General features: G+C 43.1%; 3 protein-coding genes across 3 annotated transcripts; 2 read left to right on the top strand and 1 right to left on the bottom strand.

Moving 5' to 3' along the window:
* Nucleotides 1–25: 25 nt before the first annotated feature.
* Nucleotides 26–2,411, bottom strand: LOC128725573 (etoposide-induced protein 2.4 homolog). The gene is made up of 4 exons (XM_053819327.1): nucleotides 2,397–2,411; nucleotides 2,104–2,312; nucleotides 1,357–2,034; nucleotides 26–1,278 (listed from the first exon to the last, which is right to left on the bottom strand). The coding sequence occupies exons 1-4, from the start codon at nucleotides 2,409–2,411 to the stop codon at nucleotides 912–914; spliced, it is 1,269 nt and encodes a 422-aa protein (XP_053675302.1). The 3' UTR covers nucleotides 26–911.
* Nucleotides 2,412–3,277: 866 nt separating this feature from the next.
* Nucleotides 3,278–4,143, top strand: LOC128725741 (trafficking protein particle complex subunit 4). Its single transcript, XM_053819506.1, has 2 exons — nucleotides 3,278–3,454; nucleotides 3,537–4,143. The coding sequence occupies exons 1-2, from the start codon at nucleotides 3,280–3,282 to the stop codon at nucleotides 4,013–4,015; spliced, it is 654 nt and encodes a 217-aa protein (XP_053675481.1). The 5' UTR covers nucleotides 3,278–3,279; the 3' UTR covers nucleotides 4,016–4,143.
* A 2,982-nt stretch (nucleotides 4,144–7,125) lies between these two features.
* LOC128726254 (cullin-3) lies at nucleotides 7,126–14,453 on the top strand. Its single transcript, XM_053820052.1, has 10 exons — nucleotides 7,126–7,182; nucleotides 8,742–9,125; nucleotides 9,199–9,957; nucleotides 10,023–10,193; nucleotides 10,273–10,443; nucleotides 10,525–10,639; nucleotides 10,732–10,901; nucleotides 10,974–11,194; nucleotides 11,291–11,429; nucleotides 11,526–14,453. The coding sequence occupies exons 1-10, from the start codon at nucleotides 7,126–7,128 to the stop codon at nucleotides 11,676–11,678; spliced, it is 2,340 nt and encodes a 779-aa protein (XP_053676027.1). The 3' UTR covers nucleotides 11,679–14,453.
* The last annotated feature ends 370 nt before the right edge of the window (nucleotides 14,454–14,823 follow it).

The raw sequence follows: 14,823 nt of genomic DNA, 5'->3' as shown, positions 1-14,823 counted from the left end.
AAATTTGAGTTAATTTATTGTTTGCATCTGTTTCACAGTTACGATTACTTTGAATAGCCTATAAGGCAGTCTTCCAAACCTCGAATTCCGATCGGTAAAAAACAACTTACAAAATGTTTACTACGCGCCCCTTTTTACCCTTTGTAAGCAGAACCATTAGACTTGCTTAGTGTCGAAAGCATGAGCGAAAACCGGAGGTAACTCCCCGAAAATCCAAAATTCTACACCTAACGGCTGTCGTCCCCTTTGCTACCTTACTATTAGCTATCCCCCTCGTCAGATATCAGTCGGCGTTATGCTATAAGTACATCACTATTGTTGATTTGTTTTGTTTTTGTTTCACATAATCTCACGGAAATCTTCTTTACTGCCTATATGTGTAATGGTACAATTCGACATGAAAAGCACAGTCCATTGTCGTCACGTGTATAGAACAATGGTAATATTGGTACTATTATAGTAGTTAACATTGAAAATATCGTTATGTCCACCACCGGCCCGAATTTTCACTCCATGGCAGAGGGTCAGCTCTGTGATGGAATTCCTTCATCTCTGGCTTCGCTTAGCTACCGAAGGAAGCTTTTTCTTTTTACAAAATCATTTTCATTTTCACCGGCGGAAATCGTTGCGTTTTTTCATCCTAATTTCGACAAGGTTTAGGATTATACGTATTTTTATAATTTGGCGACATCGATCTGTCGTTCTTAGTCCTTTCGATGATTGCTTTTTCTCTCCTGGTTTTTTTGTGCGGAGTGAAAAAAACACTTCGCGCAGATTTGTGTTGCTGTCGTCGTTGTTTGAGCTTGTTGCCTGCTTGCTTTTCGGTGTTTACAACCCGTTTCGCCACCTTGCAGAGGAGCGTTAGTAGGTAGGGTGAGTTAAACGATGTTCAAACCGCTTCGCTTTCACCCCTATCGCCTGAGTGGTCGATTCAGCATTGTTTGGTGTTGAAATTGCTGGGCAGTTTGCACCGAGGCCGACGACGCAAAGGAAGACGACGTGGCGGACGGTGATGGCGATGGCTGACGTTGGTGCGAACGGTGATGGTGATGCTTCAAGGAGTTTTGATGATGATGTTGCTGCCGCAATTGGTGCTGCTGCTGCTGATATACGAACGAAGGAGTGGAGGATGCGATCGGTGGCGTCAAGCCGCGAAAATTGCCACCCCCTGTAGGTGTCAGGGGCTGCGATAACGCGGCCTTTCCGGGCTTCGTTCGACCCCGAAAGAGTGCGTTCGTCAGGGCGACCACGATGGAAAATAGCTTCAGTGGTGTCTCGCTGAAAGCCAACAATGATAGTATAGATATTTAAACGCATCTTGGAGCCGTTAGTGGCTCTCGTGTTAGCAATGCTTACCATACGTCCACTTTCGGCGTTGCTTCGTTCGCGCTGATAATGAAGAGTGGAAACAGAACGGAAAACACGCAGCCACTGATTACGATCGAGTTGGGGAGCTCAGACAGTACGGCTAGTGGTAGACCGAAACCCAAAAAGTACGGCCAGTTCTGTTCTATGTATGTCAAGCGTTTGTGCAGCTCCCAGCCCATGTTGAACCATTTGTACTCGAACGCGTACAGCGAACACAGCAAGCTCATGTGAACCATATAAATTGCGCTGCACGCAAATGGCACCGGCACTGGGAGATACTTGACGAGCGTACTCTGCAGCAGGAACAGTATTTGGATCAGCAGGCTGATAAGCGTATCGGCGATCAGTTTGCTGATGCTTGGTATGAGTTGCGGACGGCCCTTCCGGAACTTGTACGCCGAGTCGGCAATGTCCTGAAACCAAAGGCTGTTCACGATCTTACTGATCAGGAATAGCGGCGCTACCCATAACGAGTTAAACAGCAGCGACAGGGACGGTTGCATCCAGCCCCAGACGGTCGTCATGGTGGTTGAGTTGCGAAACAAGTACCACAGAAAGAGATGCAATCCGGGCAGTACGACATACTCGAAAAACAGGATGCTGAGCATAAATATTCCGCCATTCAGTGACGAGCAATGGATGACGCGTTTCAGTACCTTTGATTCCCTGCAAATCAAAGAAAAATTTCTCTATATCTGCACGCTTGGAGGGTTGTTGGGCACTTTGCCCACTTACTCGATACGATGCGAAGCGAGTGAGCTGGATGATGACGCGCGAGGCTGTGACGAGAGGCTTTCTTTTGTTCGGGAAGCTGATGTTCCTCCGAGCAGAGGCTTTGTGGAGGGTTGCGAAAGCTTTCGATTGGCTTCCTTGTCTAGATAGAACACCACAGTTATGCCCTTGATGCTGTCCAGGATTCCAAGTAGTATGGTAGTGCCTATTCTCTGCAAAGCGAGGTTGAGGAGACTCTATGATTCTGTTCAACCACACCAGCTTGCCATTGAAGATAATCACAGGTGCCAACTTACACATAGCGTTTCCATATTTGAAGCAAAAGGAACCTTTTGCCAGCATGTGGTATAGGAAGGTGGACTTGAGGTAACTGAAACTACACCGTGTGAAGTAATTGCAAGTAACGTAGCTTAATCGTAACACTGTGACGGAATGGAAATCTATCGAGAAACTGAGTGCAATCTGCAACGAAAGATCATCAATCCGTTACGTTGGTTGAAAAACACGTTTGTGGGACGCACGAGGAGACTTTCAGAGGGATTCTTTTGCGTATTTGAGGATCTACGAGTTTATAAATAAAAATACGTCGTCGAAGATGGAAATCATACAAACGATAGTAATAACGGACGACACAGGACAACGGAACACCTTGCGAACGGGAGCGAGCGAGATAGCACGATCATGTGTGATCTGCGAAAGTGAGTCGGAGCGATACGAACGCAGCACGCGAGAGAGGGCGTTCGAAGTACACACTTTGACAGCTTTTGTTTACAGCCAGCGCGGATGTTTTGCGCGTGAAATGTCAACAATCCACGAACGATGCCAACGAAGCGCCGTGAAGGAAGATAAAAGAAAAAATTTTATATTCCCTAGCACTGCAAATTCCCTGTCGACATCCAGTTAATTCAATCAACGGCTATTGCTTACGGAGGAAGAGCAGCCCACAGCAACCGACTCCTCCCAATTGGTGTAAACTAAATCATCTGTTTATCAATCTGTCACAAAGTCGAGCAGTGCGTGTGATCACCGTTCAGCTGATCGAACCATGTTGACAGTAAGTTTGTTTACGTTGTGCATTGGCCAAATGTTGTGAGGAAAACTGGGAGGCAAACTCGTGTTTCGAGTATCGGCAATAGAACGCAGAGATCATTCTGCAACGGATTCGTGATATCGCCGAAAATGGTTATCTACGGAGTGTACATCGTCAACAAATCTGGTGGGTTGATATTTAACCTGGATCATAACCTACCGAAGATAGAAACGGAGAAAACCTTCAGCTATCCACTGGATATCAACTTGGAGTACGATGCTAAGAAAATTTCCGTGGCATTTGGACAGCGCGATGGAATCAATGGTAAAGAAAGGTTCTACCGGCGAAGGTTCTACCGTTCTTAAAAAATTCACATATGAATTGAATGCGTAACTGTTGCTTTCAGTGGGACACCATCTAATCGCCGTAAACGGAATTCAAGTGAATGGGACGGTATTGGAGGATGGTCGAGATGTGAAGGAATTGATCGAAAATAAGGACAACTATCCACTGTCGTTGAAGTTCAGCCGACCAAAAATGACGACAAATGAGAAAATTTTCCTGGCCAGCATGTTCTACCCGCTGTTTGCAATCGCTAGTCAATTGAGCCCGGAACCGAAGAGCAGTGGCATCGAGGTGCTGGAGGCCGATACATTCCGGTTGCACTGCTTCCAGACGTTGACCGGGGTAAAGTTTATGATATTCGCTGAAAACATGCAACTCGGCATAGACGTACTGCTGCGGCGCATCTACGAACTGTACGCCGATTATGTGCTGAAGAATCCATTCTACTCGCTGGAAATGCCTATTCGGTGCGAGCTATTCGATACGAATCTGCAGGCGTTACTGGATCAAGTCGAGAAAGGTGGAGTGGGCGGTATTTAAAAGGCGCATGTTTAGCTTAAGGCAGGCCGCAACACCAAAAGCCAATGCTTTTCGACTGTTTTCGAGAAACATTACTTTTATTTGATTATGAGCTGATTCTACATTCATAGGTTAATTTAAACCATCTCCTCGGGGGTGTGAATAAAATATTGATGAGTATAATTTTCAGGAAATACCATGTTTGATGATACCGCTATAAGTTTTGCATTATTGTAAGAGAAGAATTTGAGTTAATAATTTCCCGAACGCAATCATTCAAAATGGATCATGTTTGACGGGCGTAATTCAATGATACCTGTGATCAAAAGGTTGTTCATTAGAGCTTTGGAATGCTAGCAAAATCAGCGAGATATATTCTTATTTCTAGTCACGTTCTACGTACCTTGCATAGTCCTGTCTAATGTTTGATGGCGTGCGTCAGTCGATCGGGCAATAATTTCGAGCAGCATCCGTCAAAAGCACCAGAGTCATTGATGGTGCACTTTCGCTCTTGTACCTGTTAGGTCCGTCTCGCTCCGTCTCGTGTTCGCGCACAGCTGAAGGGAGTCAGACTTTTCCGCACTCCGCGCTCTCTCGTTCACTCTTGCGCTCAGCCTCTACACTTTTCCGCACGCACTTCTTTCGACCGTAAAGAAAACATGGTCGCCGTGGGTATGGCTCTGTCAAAAGAGGTTTTATGAAATACAACATCGTCCCATGTATTCGCAGCTAATACAAGTAACGCAGAACCGAACAACGATCTTCCAGCCTCGTTTGCTGCCGCAAATCAAGCGTAAGTAATCCGCCCAAAAGGGGTGTAGTGAAGAGCACCACGCGTAGATTAAGATTCGGAACATTTCACATGATTCCGTGTTGGCGAGTGTGAATGGCGAAGTAGTGTCTGCGAGAGTATGAAAAAAGCACGGCCGTCCGTGCGAAAGGCAGTAGAGGCTGTTTTTCCAAGTGTTTCTTCCCCTGCCCGCTTCCGGATGTATCTCGTGTTCGCTATGTGCGCCTAAGGAATGGCTTGAAGAAAAAAGGGCAAGCCACGGGCAGTGCAAAGGACACCAGAGAAAGATTACGCGAAGTGAGATGCATATCGGCCGAGGTTCGCCAATCACTCTACCGTACGACGTGTAATTAGTGCAGTGCAGAGGGGCAGCGCAGGTGAAATGAATCGAAACGAAACGGAATTGATCCATCGTGTCGTTTCGTTGGTGGGGGAGGTGGGATGGAGGTTTATGAGAAAAAGTAAAACCCCTACATCCCAACCCTTCGTGCAGCAACAGCAGCAGGAGATGTGCATTTTGCAGAGTGGAAAACAAATATTCTTTGAGTTATTTCGACGCGGTTAGATCGGCTGCAAAAAGGTCTTTTTTAATAGAAAAATACTATAGTTGGATTTGTACAAAGACACAAAGGTAGAAGAGTAGGCGATGAAAAACACCAAGCGTTTGATAGAAGAAGAAGGGCAGGCTTTTCTGACAATGTTGGTGCGAGAGTGTGTCAGAATAGGTAAGCTTTATGACGAAGGGCAGCCAAACGATGAGGGAAAGGGGGGAGGGGAGGCGATGAAAATAATTGTTTTACTATTTTTGATGCTCACTGCAGCAGTCTGATCCAATGAGCAAACTGGCTCAAAGAAGACAAACCAGGTGTGCAATGAATTCACAAATTTGTTGCTTCCGTGCAAATGGCCACCTTTGAAGGTTACGCATGGGGAAGCAAGGGTGAAGGTGTGGGGAGTGCCAGCATCGATTTCGCACCAAACCGGGACCGTGTACAGTGAAAACTTTTCACTGCCATGTGTGCTTGATTCATGAGGAAATCTGTTCTAGATCGCCATTTTTCTCGGTGGGTTCGGCAATAGCGGAGAAAGGAAGAAAGGGCATAAACGTCAACATACAAAGTCTCAGCTGTGGTGCTCTTGTTCCGCTGTCCCTTCTTAGCTCCTTCGTTTGTGGTACCCCTCCACAGATACCCACATGTGTGCTCCAGCACGATAATAATAAATAGTAGTGTGGGGGGGGGGGGGGGGGAATTTTCCAATGCGTGTCATTGGTCTCGCTTTTCATGGACAATTTTTCACAAAGAAATTCGTCCGTACGCAATGCTGTTGAACCCGTTGAAGGAGAACCATTTTTAACAAACTTCTTTCATATTTCTTTTTAGGATTCAGCCGACGCAAATGAGATCGCAGTGCGTGCTTGTTTGATTGCCATTTTCAGCTCCCTAAAAAGGACAATTGGCTGTGAGGCTTTGAACGCACGATCTTCCACGGTTGAAAGCACATGCCAGAGATATCGCGAATATATCGTTTTCTGCGGTGTGATATGCTGGTATGCTGTGTGCGCCTGCTCAAGTGAAAGTGTTCTTGTGTGTACAAAAGAGCCGCAATACAGCGGACAAAGCGAGGACATAAACGTGCACTGGCAATCGGAAGTATCGCTCGTTGGTCGATCGCACTGATTACGTATACTACGCGAAAACATGTACCGGTGCGTGCCTTGGAGTGGAGTCAGGCGTGATCGTACGGTAGGCGCGTCGTCGTGAAAAGCGATTTTCCCACAAACGGGTACGAAAACGTATGCTCCCACCGGAGTCCACATTCTGGGAAGAAATCGGAAACACAGTGATCACCAGTAAGCATCGTCGAGTTATCAAAACTTGAGAGCTTTGATGGCAAGGAAGCAAAACCAATTCAAATATTCGTTGTCTCCCCAGGTTACGGCGTGTTGAAAGCGTGTGGCGATGATCATATTTTTCGCGCAACGTGTGAAACATAGTGCAACAAAGGTTTTATCCATTTTCCTCACGGGATAGTGCTTGTGTTCAAAGCATTGGGTTTTTCGGATTTACCTAGGTTAAAGGTGCCAGTATATGCGTGCAGGCGCGTGTGTATTTTATAAGATCCTGTGTTCCGTGTTTACGAAAATTCAAACCTAATCCTTATCGGAGGGACACGCTTTGCTTGATCGGTGGTGATACGAAAGGCAGCAAAACCAGGCAATAGGGGAAAACTCGTAAACAAAATACGTTTTCCATTGACAAAACAAACGCAATCAATTTCAGTTAACAATAAGATATTAACAGTTTGCAATTAAAGTGGATCGAACGTGCAGTAAGCCAAAATGAGTCGAGTATCAACGCAGAAAAAGGAGGGCAAAATGAGGATCCGTGCCTTCCCGGTAAGTACCACAACTGCGGGACACGATGGGGTGTTTTTATGTAGAATCAAAAGTTAGAATACCTGATTGGTGACACTGATGTGCTCATTTGTTGTTTGTAGTACATTTTTGCTCCACCTTATCGTTCTGTGAAAATAACCATATCTTATCGTATGTATTGGATAATTAAATTTAACTTATGATACACTTGAACTTATGATGCACATGCTCGCAGCGCTGGTAGGTCTGCAATCGCTAACGTCTGTTTTGTCACTACGCTTTTTGACACAATGCTTGCTCGTCCATATTGTCCGGTAGGATCGTCGATCATACGAATTTTCCACTTAAACCACTTTTCAACTATTTTGACACGTCTTTGTTTGAAAACGTCTGTTTTCGCCTTATTGGTGCTTACTTACCATTCCTTCTTTTGGAGTATGGATGCCAACCGTTCGAAATGTTGGTAACATTTTACAGAATCAATTTACGTCGAATTAATCGACATTAATGACATAGAGTGAGAACGTTTGATTTCTTAAGGGTGTCTTTACGGCTTTTTCACATAACAATACCAGTGTCAGTGCTAAATTCTCAAAACCATATGTTCGCTGGTTCGTATTGAGCACATGTTTACACGCATGGTGCATTAAGTCCATGCGTAGAGAAAAGAACATTCGGAACTCTCCGGATTGTAAAATAGTTCTTCTTAGGATACCGTGCAGTGCGTTTCTGTTTACTCCGTGTGTTGCACGTGGTGCATGTCGTTTAGGCACTTTGCGTAGATTTACGTGTTGTAACCCAGAAATAAATCGTAATTCCAATGACGTCAAGAAAAGTATTTAAGGGCAGAATACGTAGCTTCAATCTATACGATGTGAGTAAATATAAATTAGCCAGTTGTCATCTGCAACTGCCTACTTTGTCTGTCAATCAAAACTAGCTTGCTTGCTTCGCCCAAATCGAAGTAATAGTATAATGAAGTAATACTTTACGTTCGCGATAAGTGTGAACTATTTTTTAACCTATCATCCTTTAAGATAGGTTCCGCCAGGATCCGTGTTTTTGAGTTTCAGTTTTCAGATATTCTTCTTTTTTGTGTTACGGTGTTGAGTAGAACAGCAGCTTTACTAAATGTGCTAGGAAAAGAAAAGGTTTGTGAGCTAAAGCAGTAGTGACGTTTTCACTTCTCTGTGCACTTTGCTAACATAGTTATGGCTTTTTCGATATGCTACGTTTGCTTTCTGTTTTTTTCGAGAAGAAAAATTACGCTCGTGTCCGGAACGTTGAAGCATCTGCGCTCGCATGTGTGTCCTGGGAGACACAGGACGCGTGAAGTACCGCCTTGAGTGAACGAAGGCGGAATGTTTCGAATCAAATGGAAGCGAAAGATGAGTCGCAGCCAAACGCAAATGCCATCGACCAGCATTTTTAAACGAATCGTAATGCATATTTGCTTGTAATAGTGTATAATGTGTGGTCTCAGACAGTCTGGAATTCGAATCCGTGTAGCTGGTCTTTGGATCGATGTTATATTATAGATACCTTGTTGTTAATCTACTGTACTTTGTATCTTTCCTCAGATGACGATGGATGAGAAGTACGTGGAGTCAATATGGTCTCTGCTAAAGAACGCTATCCAGGAGATACAGAAAAAGAACAATTCGGGCCTGTCGTTCGAGGAGCTGTACAGGAATGCCTACACAATGGTTCTGCATAAGCATGGCGAGCGGCTATATAGCGGGTTGAAGGAGGTTGTAACGCACCATCTCGAATCGAAGGTGCGTGAGGAGGTGCTGCGCAGCTTCAACTGTAGCTTTCTGCAAACGCTGAACCAGTGCTGGAACGACCATCAAACATCGATGGTGATGATTCGAGACATCCTGATGTACATGGATCGCGTGTACGTGCAACAGAACGACGTTGACAATGTGTACAACCTCGGGCTGAACATTTTCCGAGATCAGGTATGACCGTAATATTTGCTGTATCTTCAACATATAGTTTATTACACTGCGATATATTATTCTATCGTTCCAGGTGGTCCGTTACCCGCGTATCCGCGATCATATGCGCGAGACTCTGTTGAACATGGTGATGTGCGAGCGAAAGGGTGAAGCTATCGATCACATTGCGATAAAGAACGCGTGTCAGATGCTGATGGTGCTCGGCATCAACCAGCGCTGGGTGTACGAAGAGGACTTTGAGCGGCCGTTCCTCACGCAATCTGCCGCCTTCTACAAGCTCGAATCGCAAAAGTTCCTCGCCGAGAACAGCGCCAGCGTGTACATTCGACGAGTGGAGGCACGCATCACGGAGGAAGCGGAGCGGGCCAAGCTGTACCTGGACGAAAGCACAGAAAGCCGCATTGTGGAGGTCGTCGAGGATGAGCTAATTAAGAAGCACATGCGCACGATCGTCGAGATGGAGAACTCAGGTGTAGTGTACATGTTGCAAAACACGAAAACCGAGGATCTTGCCTGCATGCATAAGCTGTTCTCGCGCGTCAGCGGTGGACTCAAAACGATTGCCGATTGCGTGTCACAAAATCTACGCTCTCTGGGCCGGGATCTGGTGAAGGAGGAGGAAAATGGTAGCACTAACCCGATCACGTTCGTACAGAACCTACTGGATTTGAAGGACCGATCGGATCACTTCCTATACCACTCGTTCAACAACGACAAGACATTCAAGAACATGATATCGTCCGATTTTGAGCATTTCCTCAATCTCAACAGTAAATCACCTGAATATCTGTCACTGTTCATCGACGATAAGCTGAAGAAAGGCTGCAAAGGGGTGCGTTTGAGGTTTAGTGTTCTGACATCAAATGATATTTAACGGTTCTTTATTGATGTTTTCAGATGTCGGAACAAGAAATTGAGACCATACTAGATAAGACGATGGTATTATTCAGATATTTGCAAGAGAAGGACGTGTTCGAGCGGTACTATAAGGCTCACTTGGCTAAGCGATTGCTGCTTAATAAATCCGTTAGCGACGATTCGGAGAAGAACATGATATCAAAATTAAAGGTAGGGCCTCGCGTTTTGCCTCAAATGTTTGTAGATCATATTTCCAGTATTTGTGCTTGTTTCTAACTAATCTTTGTAGACTGAATGCGGTTGTCAATTTACCTCAAAATTGGAAGGAATGTTCAAGGATATGTCCGTCTCGAACACGGTTATGGAAGAATTCAAGAACCACATCAACAACGACAATTCAGCGTTGGAGGGCGTAGAACTGACTGTGCGAATTCTTACCACCGGATTTTGGCCAACGCAGGTAGGTGCTAATGGAACACGCAACACGCTAAGGAAAGAGAAAATTCATGTTAATGAATGAAACATTGCTATTCTATTTTAGTCGGTGACGCCTAACTGCAACATCCCGGCAGCACCACGGAAAGCCTTCGAAACGTTCAAGCGTTTTTATCTGGCGAAACATTCTGGGCGGCAGCTAACGCTACAACCACAGCTAGGTAGGTATTTCCAGTCGCGTCCGTTTTAAGGGCTCCGTTTTGCATTTTTATCAGTTTTTTTAACTTCTCCACACGCTAAATCTTTTTTCCAGGAACGGTCTACATGAATGCCGAATTCTATGGCGTCAAGGCTGAAAAGGAAAAAGGAGAGGGTAATTGTAGCAGCACGGCACCATCGTCCGGAAGCAGTAGTGCTCCGACGGGAGGAGCTGCCTCACTTGACGCCCCGAAGCGGCATGTGCTACAGTTGTCCACGTATCAGGTTTGTGACACTCTTCGCCTACGTCACTCGAGCGCAGTGTACTAATTTTCTTTTGTGAATTTTCTGCCGTAGATGTGCGTGTTAATGTTGTTCAATAATCGCGAACGAATGACATACGAAGACATCCAGCAGGAGACAGATATCCCGAGTAAAGATCTGATCCGCGCCCTGCAGTCGCTCTCGATGGGCAAGCAACAGCAACGGCTTTTGGTTCGGACACCGAAGACGTCCAAGGATATCGTTTCGACGGACGAATTCTACGTCAACGATGCGTTTGTGTCTAAATTTCACAAGTATGTTTTCGTGGAAGATTACTAGTTATCACACCGTTTTGAACCGTGAACGGAATTTTCCTGCACATTTGCTTAATTTTTTCTCTTTATTTGCAGAGTAAAAATTCAGACGGTCGCAGCCAAGGGTGAATCCGAACCGGAGCGTAAGGAAACCCGAAGCAAAGTGGATGAAGACCGTAAGCACGAAATTGAAGCTGCGATCGTGCGTATAATGAAAGCGCGAAAGAGAATGCCTGTAAGTAATCGGACTATCCAAAGGCCTATTGAAATTCACTTGTGAAATGTGTAACTCACAATCATGGTGTATTATTTTTATTTTTTTTATCGACAGCATAATCTTCTTGTGTCCGACGTGACGACGCAGCTAAAGAGTCGATTCCTACCTTCGCCGGTGATTATCAAGAAAAGAATAGAAGGTTTAATCGAACGTGAATATCTCGCCCGCACGCCTGAAGATAGGAAAATCTATGTGTATCTAGCTTAAAAAGATCGAAAAATTAAACACCGAGAGACAGAGAGTATATATATGCAAATATATCGTGGCCGCCGTTGCGGTTGCAGTCAGTACGGCAACAACAAAAACACAGTAATAATACGCACGCGTTAACACACTCGATCAATCTCACGTCGTGGCAGTAGTGTTCAGTTATCGAAAAAAACAGGGCAGAAGATGAGGGAGGCAAAAGATTCAGTGCTATGAATTGCGCAAAAAAGTAGCCTCCTTATGACCGTGATCGAAATGAGCCGTGGAAACTAACAGAGGAATAGAAGGAAATATAGAATTCATTTATTCTCCAAAACATTAACAGTTAGAAAAAGAAAAGTCGGGCTTGCGTCAAATTGAAAATTATACAATTTTTTAATTCTCAGTGGGAAATGCAAGGTATGTATACTGCAGGCAAGCGACAGAAGCAGAGAGATGATGCACAATTGAGTATCAGATGTTTTTTTTTCTCAGAAATGTACAGGAGATGCAGGCAGGAAGAGAGAAGAGGAATGTTTGCATCTTTTCGCAACTAAAGCGGAACATCATCATAGACAGTACATAAATTAGTGGATGATGGGGGAAAATCGTTGATAACTTTGGCTTCTTTATTACATTGGCTCCATCGCACACAGAAATTTAGGTAGTAAAGAAAGATCGCATCTAGCATCGTTTTTTTAGTGCTCAGCGTTCAACATGTGCGTCGTCATTCACATATATGAATGATTTATCCTATGGAATCGTTCGAATGTGCAAATAGCTCGGCCAAATGGATAAGTTCTGTAGTTTGTGCTCGATTTTAGCAAAAGTGATTCTTTTAAATTCAATGTTTCAATGGGGAAGACGCTGTTAATATCTGATTTTTTATTATTTTTATTTTGAGAAGCGCTTTACCGTATATCGAGAATAAATTTCATCAACTTTCTGTTATGTTCCGTCCTGATCGCTCGTTTCCGTTTGCTCAAAGAATGAGCGCGTATGCGTAACGGTAGCGGTAGGCACGCACGTGATTTGTGACAGTTTTACACAGCCGCAGAACATATTTATGAACGAACGTCGTTTTACGGTATCGTGTGTTTTAAGTTTCCGTGTACCCGGTAGATTTAAAATTTTATATTTTTGTATTTGCTGTATAAGTAGTAAATTTTGTTTTTGTCCTACTCCTGGCATCGAAAGAATATTCCGTAATTTAGTCTTTTAGGGTTAGTTGCACTTGAAGTTGATTTTTGTTTATACTAGTTTGTATTCACAGTTCTTCATGCTATAAAGGTAACATTGACATCATGTATATTGTGGTCATAAAGATTTAAATTTTTGGTGCAACATAATTCAGATGACTATGTGTCATGGGGCAGTATTGCTACCAGATGTCCTTTAGGTCCTCAAAAATAATTAAACAATTAAATATGGTGATCACCAGTTAAATCTAGTTCGTTAACAAGAGAAAGTTGTATTGGTTTCTATTTCCAATCAGTTTATAATGACTAAGTAATGTGGCTAAACCCTTTGCATATTCTAGTTTAAATTAACGTCAAGTGCAAATAGCTCTAACAAGATTATATTACCATTCTTTCTACTTCCAAATGTCTACTCAATAATTCGTAAAATGTAACAAAATTATGAATGATTGGTGCGGTTTATAAAAGTGCTATGAAAAAAAAAATCAATATTGGTTTGCGATCGAGAAGTTTTATTCATTCTTAAGAAAACGTTCTACCTTTATTTGTGTATCACTTTGTTTCTACGTATTGCTCCTAGTAAACCGTTTCTTCCTTGATTTTTTATGTAGCAAAAAAAATCAAACAACATTAATTTCTACTGACATGGCGTTAAGCCAAACACATGTTCTGAAATCATTCGTCGCTTTAGTATAGCTAACATTAATGGCAAAGCAATAGTTTTTCTCTTTAAAATCTGGACGAATGCAAGCGTAACCCTTGCTAGTTAGTATCCTTACATTGTTAGTATCCCCGTCAAACGCCAAGATGCATTAGAATTGCAGACAAAAGAATCCAGAAAACGGTTAAAATTTTTTGTTGTATTTTTTTTTATTTAAATGGGATACTAGAAAAATTCTAGAACATTAGAAGCATCTTTGTTGACCGAGTCTGGCGATGGCACCTGATTGTTGCTAATGTGAGATTGAAAACAATGATCGCGTCTGCTTGTGTAAAGAGTGTAGGGTTAAGCTGAAAATAGGGATGTTTTTAATGAAAGGAACTTTTACGTGTTGATATTTCTCTTTTTTTGAATCGTACTCCTCTAATAAACCGTTTCCTACTCCTTACTGCTGCCTCTGCAAACAGAGAGAGAGAGGCTATTAAGGGGTGGCATAGGAAAAACACTCCCCCACGCGTTTAACAGGAATATAGATCTAACATACTTCTGTGGAAGATCCGAGAGAGATTATCAGTTTAATAAGCGCTCGATAAAATGTGTTGCCGGTCGTAGGCAATCGGAATCGGCGGGAAAAGAAACGGTGAAATGTGGAAATTGCTAAATTAACTAAACGCTACGTAATGTAACGAAAGGAATAAATTAAATAACTTATTCTTAAGAGAGACAGAATAGGGCACGAGAACGGGGCTTGGGGAGGTAATCGGGCCAATCCGATATCGATAAAATTCATATAAAATTGTTCTCACACGAATAATGGTGTCTGATTTGGGCATGATATTTTGCAATGCGGAAGCATTGAGAGATCCGTAGCGAGGACATTGAAATGATAATAAAATATGGCAAATTTAATGCGGCTGAAAGGAACGATTTAACAAACGTGCAAACATGATTTATTACTGAATAATTGTAACATATAAGATATTTTTTTGATGCAACATGTGGATTTTTAAAAAAGCTGAAATTGGAATCAACCAACGGTGCGTTTAAATGCCATATAAACATCGCACAGCTGCGTTTGTTTATATTCCATAAACATAGAAAACATAGAAACAGGTCAGATCATCATCATCATAAAGACAGCTGGTCGATAGAAAAATGAAAGAAATTGTGTGTTTTCTGTTTTTCTGATTTGATTTGTATTAATTATTAGAAATATATACCAACGGTAAGTTTATTAGGCAGTTTTCTGGCATATTTTTACCAATTTTGCCAGAAGAATCCCGACTGGAAGTTAGATCGAATGTGG

This window comes from Anopheles nili, chromosome 3, assembly GCF_943737925.1.
Source record: "Anopheles nili chromosome 3, idAnoNiliSN_F5_01, whole genome shotgun sequence".
Lineage (NCBI taxonomy): Eukaryota > Metazoa > Arthropoda > Insecta > Diptera > Culicidae > Anopheles > Anopheles nili.
Note: the sequence above shows the minus strand (reverse complement) of the source record. Positions and strands in the feature narration are given on the sequence as shown.

Excerpts from the sequence above, each read along its gene's own strand:
- LOC128726254 (XM_053820052.1), top strand. The coding sequence starts at position 7,126 with ATGAGTCGAGTATCAACGCAGAAAAAGGAGGGCAAAATGAGGATCCGT. Across the intron at positions 9,126-9,198 it reads TGAACATTTTCCGAGATCAG|GTGGTCCGTTACCCGCGTAT; the intron begins GTATGACCGTAA and ends CTATCGTTCCAG. Across the intron at positions 9,958-10,022 it reads TGAAGAAAGGCTGCAAAGGG|ATGTCGGAACAAGAAATTGA; the intron begins GTGCGTTTGAGG and ends TGATGTTTTCAG.
- LOC128725741 (XM_053819506.1), top strand. The coding sequence starts at position 3,280 with ATGGTTATCTACGGAGTGTACATCGTCAACAAATCTGGTGGGTTGATA. Across the intron at positions 3,455-3,536 it reads ACAGCGCGATGGAATCAATG|TGGGACACCATCTAATCGCC; the intron begins GTAAAGAAAGGT and ends TGTTGCTTTCAG.
- LOC128725573 (XM_053819327.1), bottom strand. Across the intron at positions 2,035-2,103 it reads CTCGCTTCGCATCGTATCGA|GGAATCAAAGGTACTGAAAC; the intron begins GTAAGTGGGCAA and ends TTTGATTTGCAG. Across the intron at positions 1,279-1,356 it reads ACGCCGAAAGTGGACGTATG|CGAGACACCACTGAAGCTAT; the intron begins GTAAGCATTGCT and ends GTTGGCTTTCAG.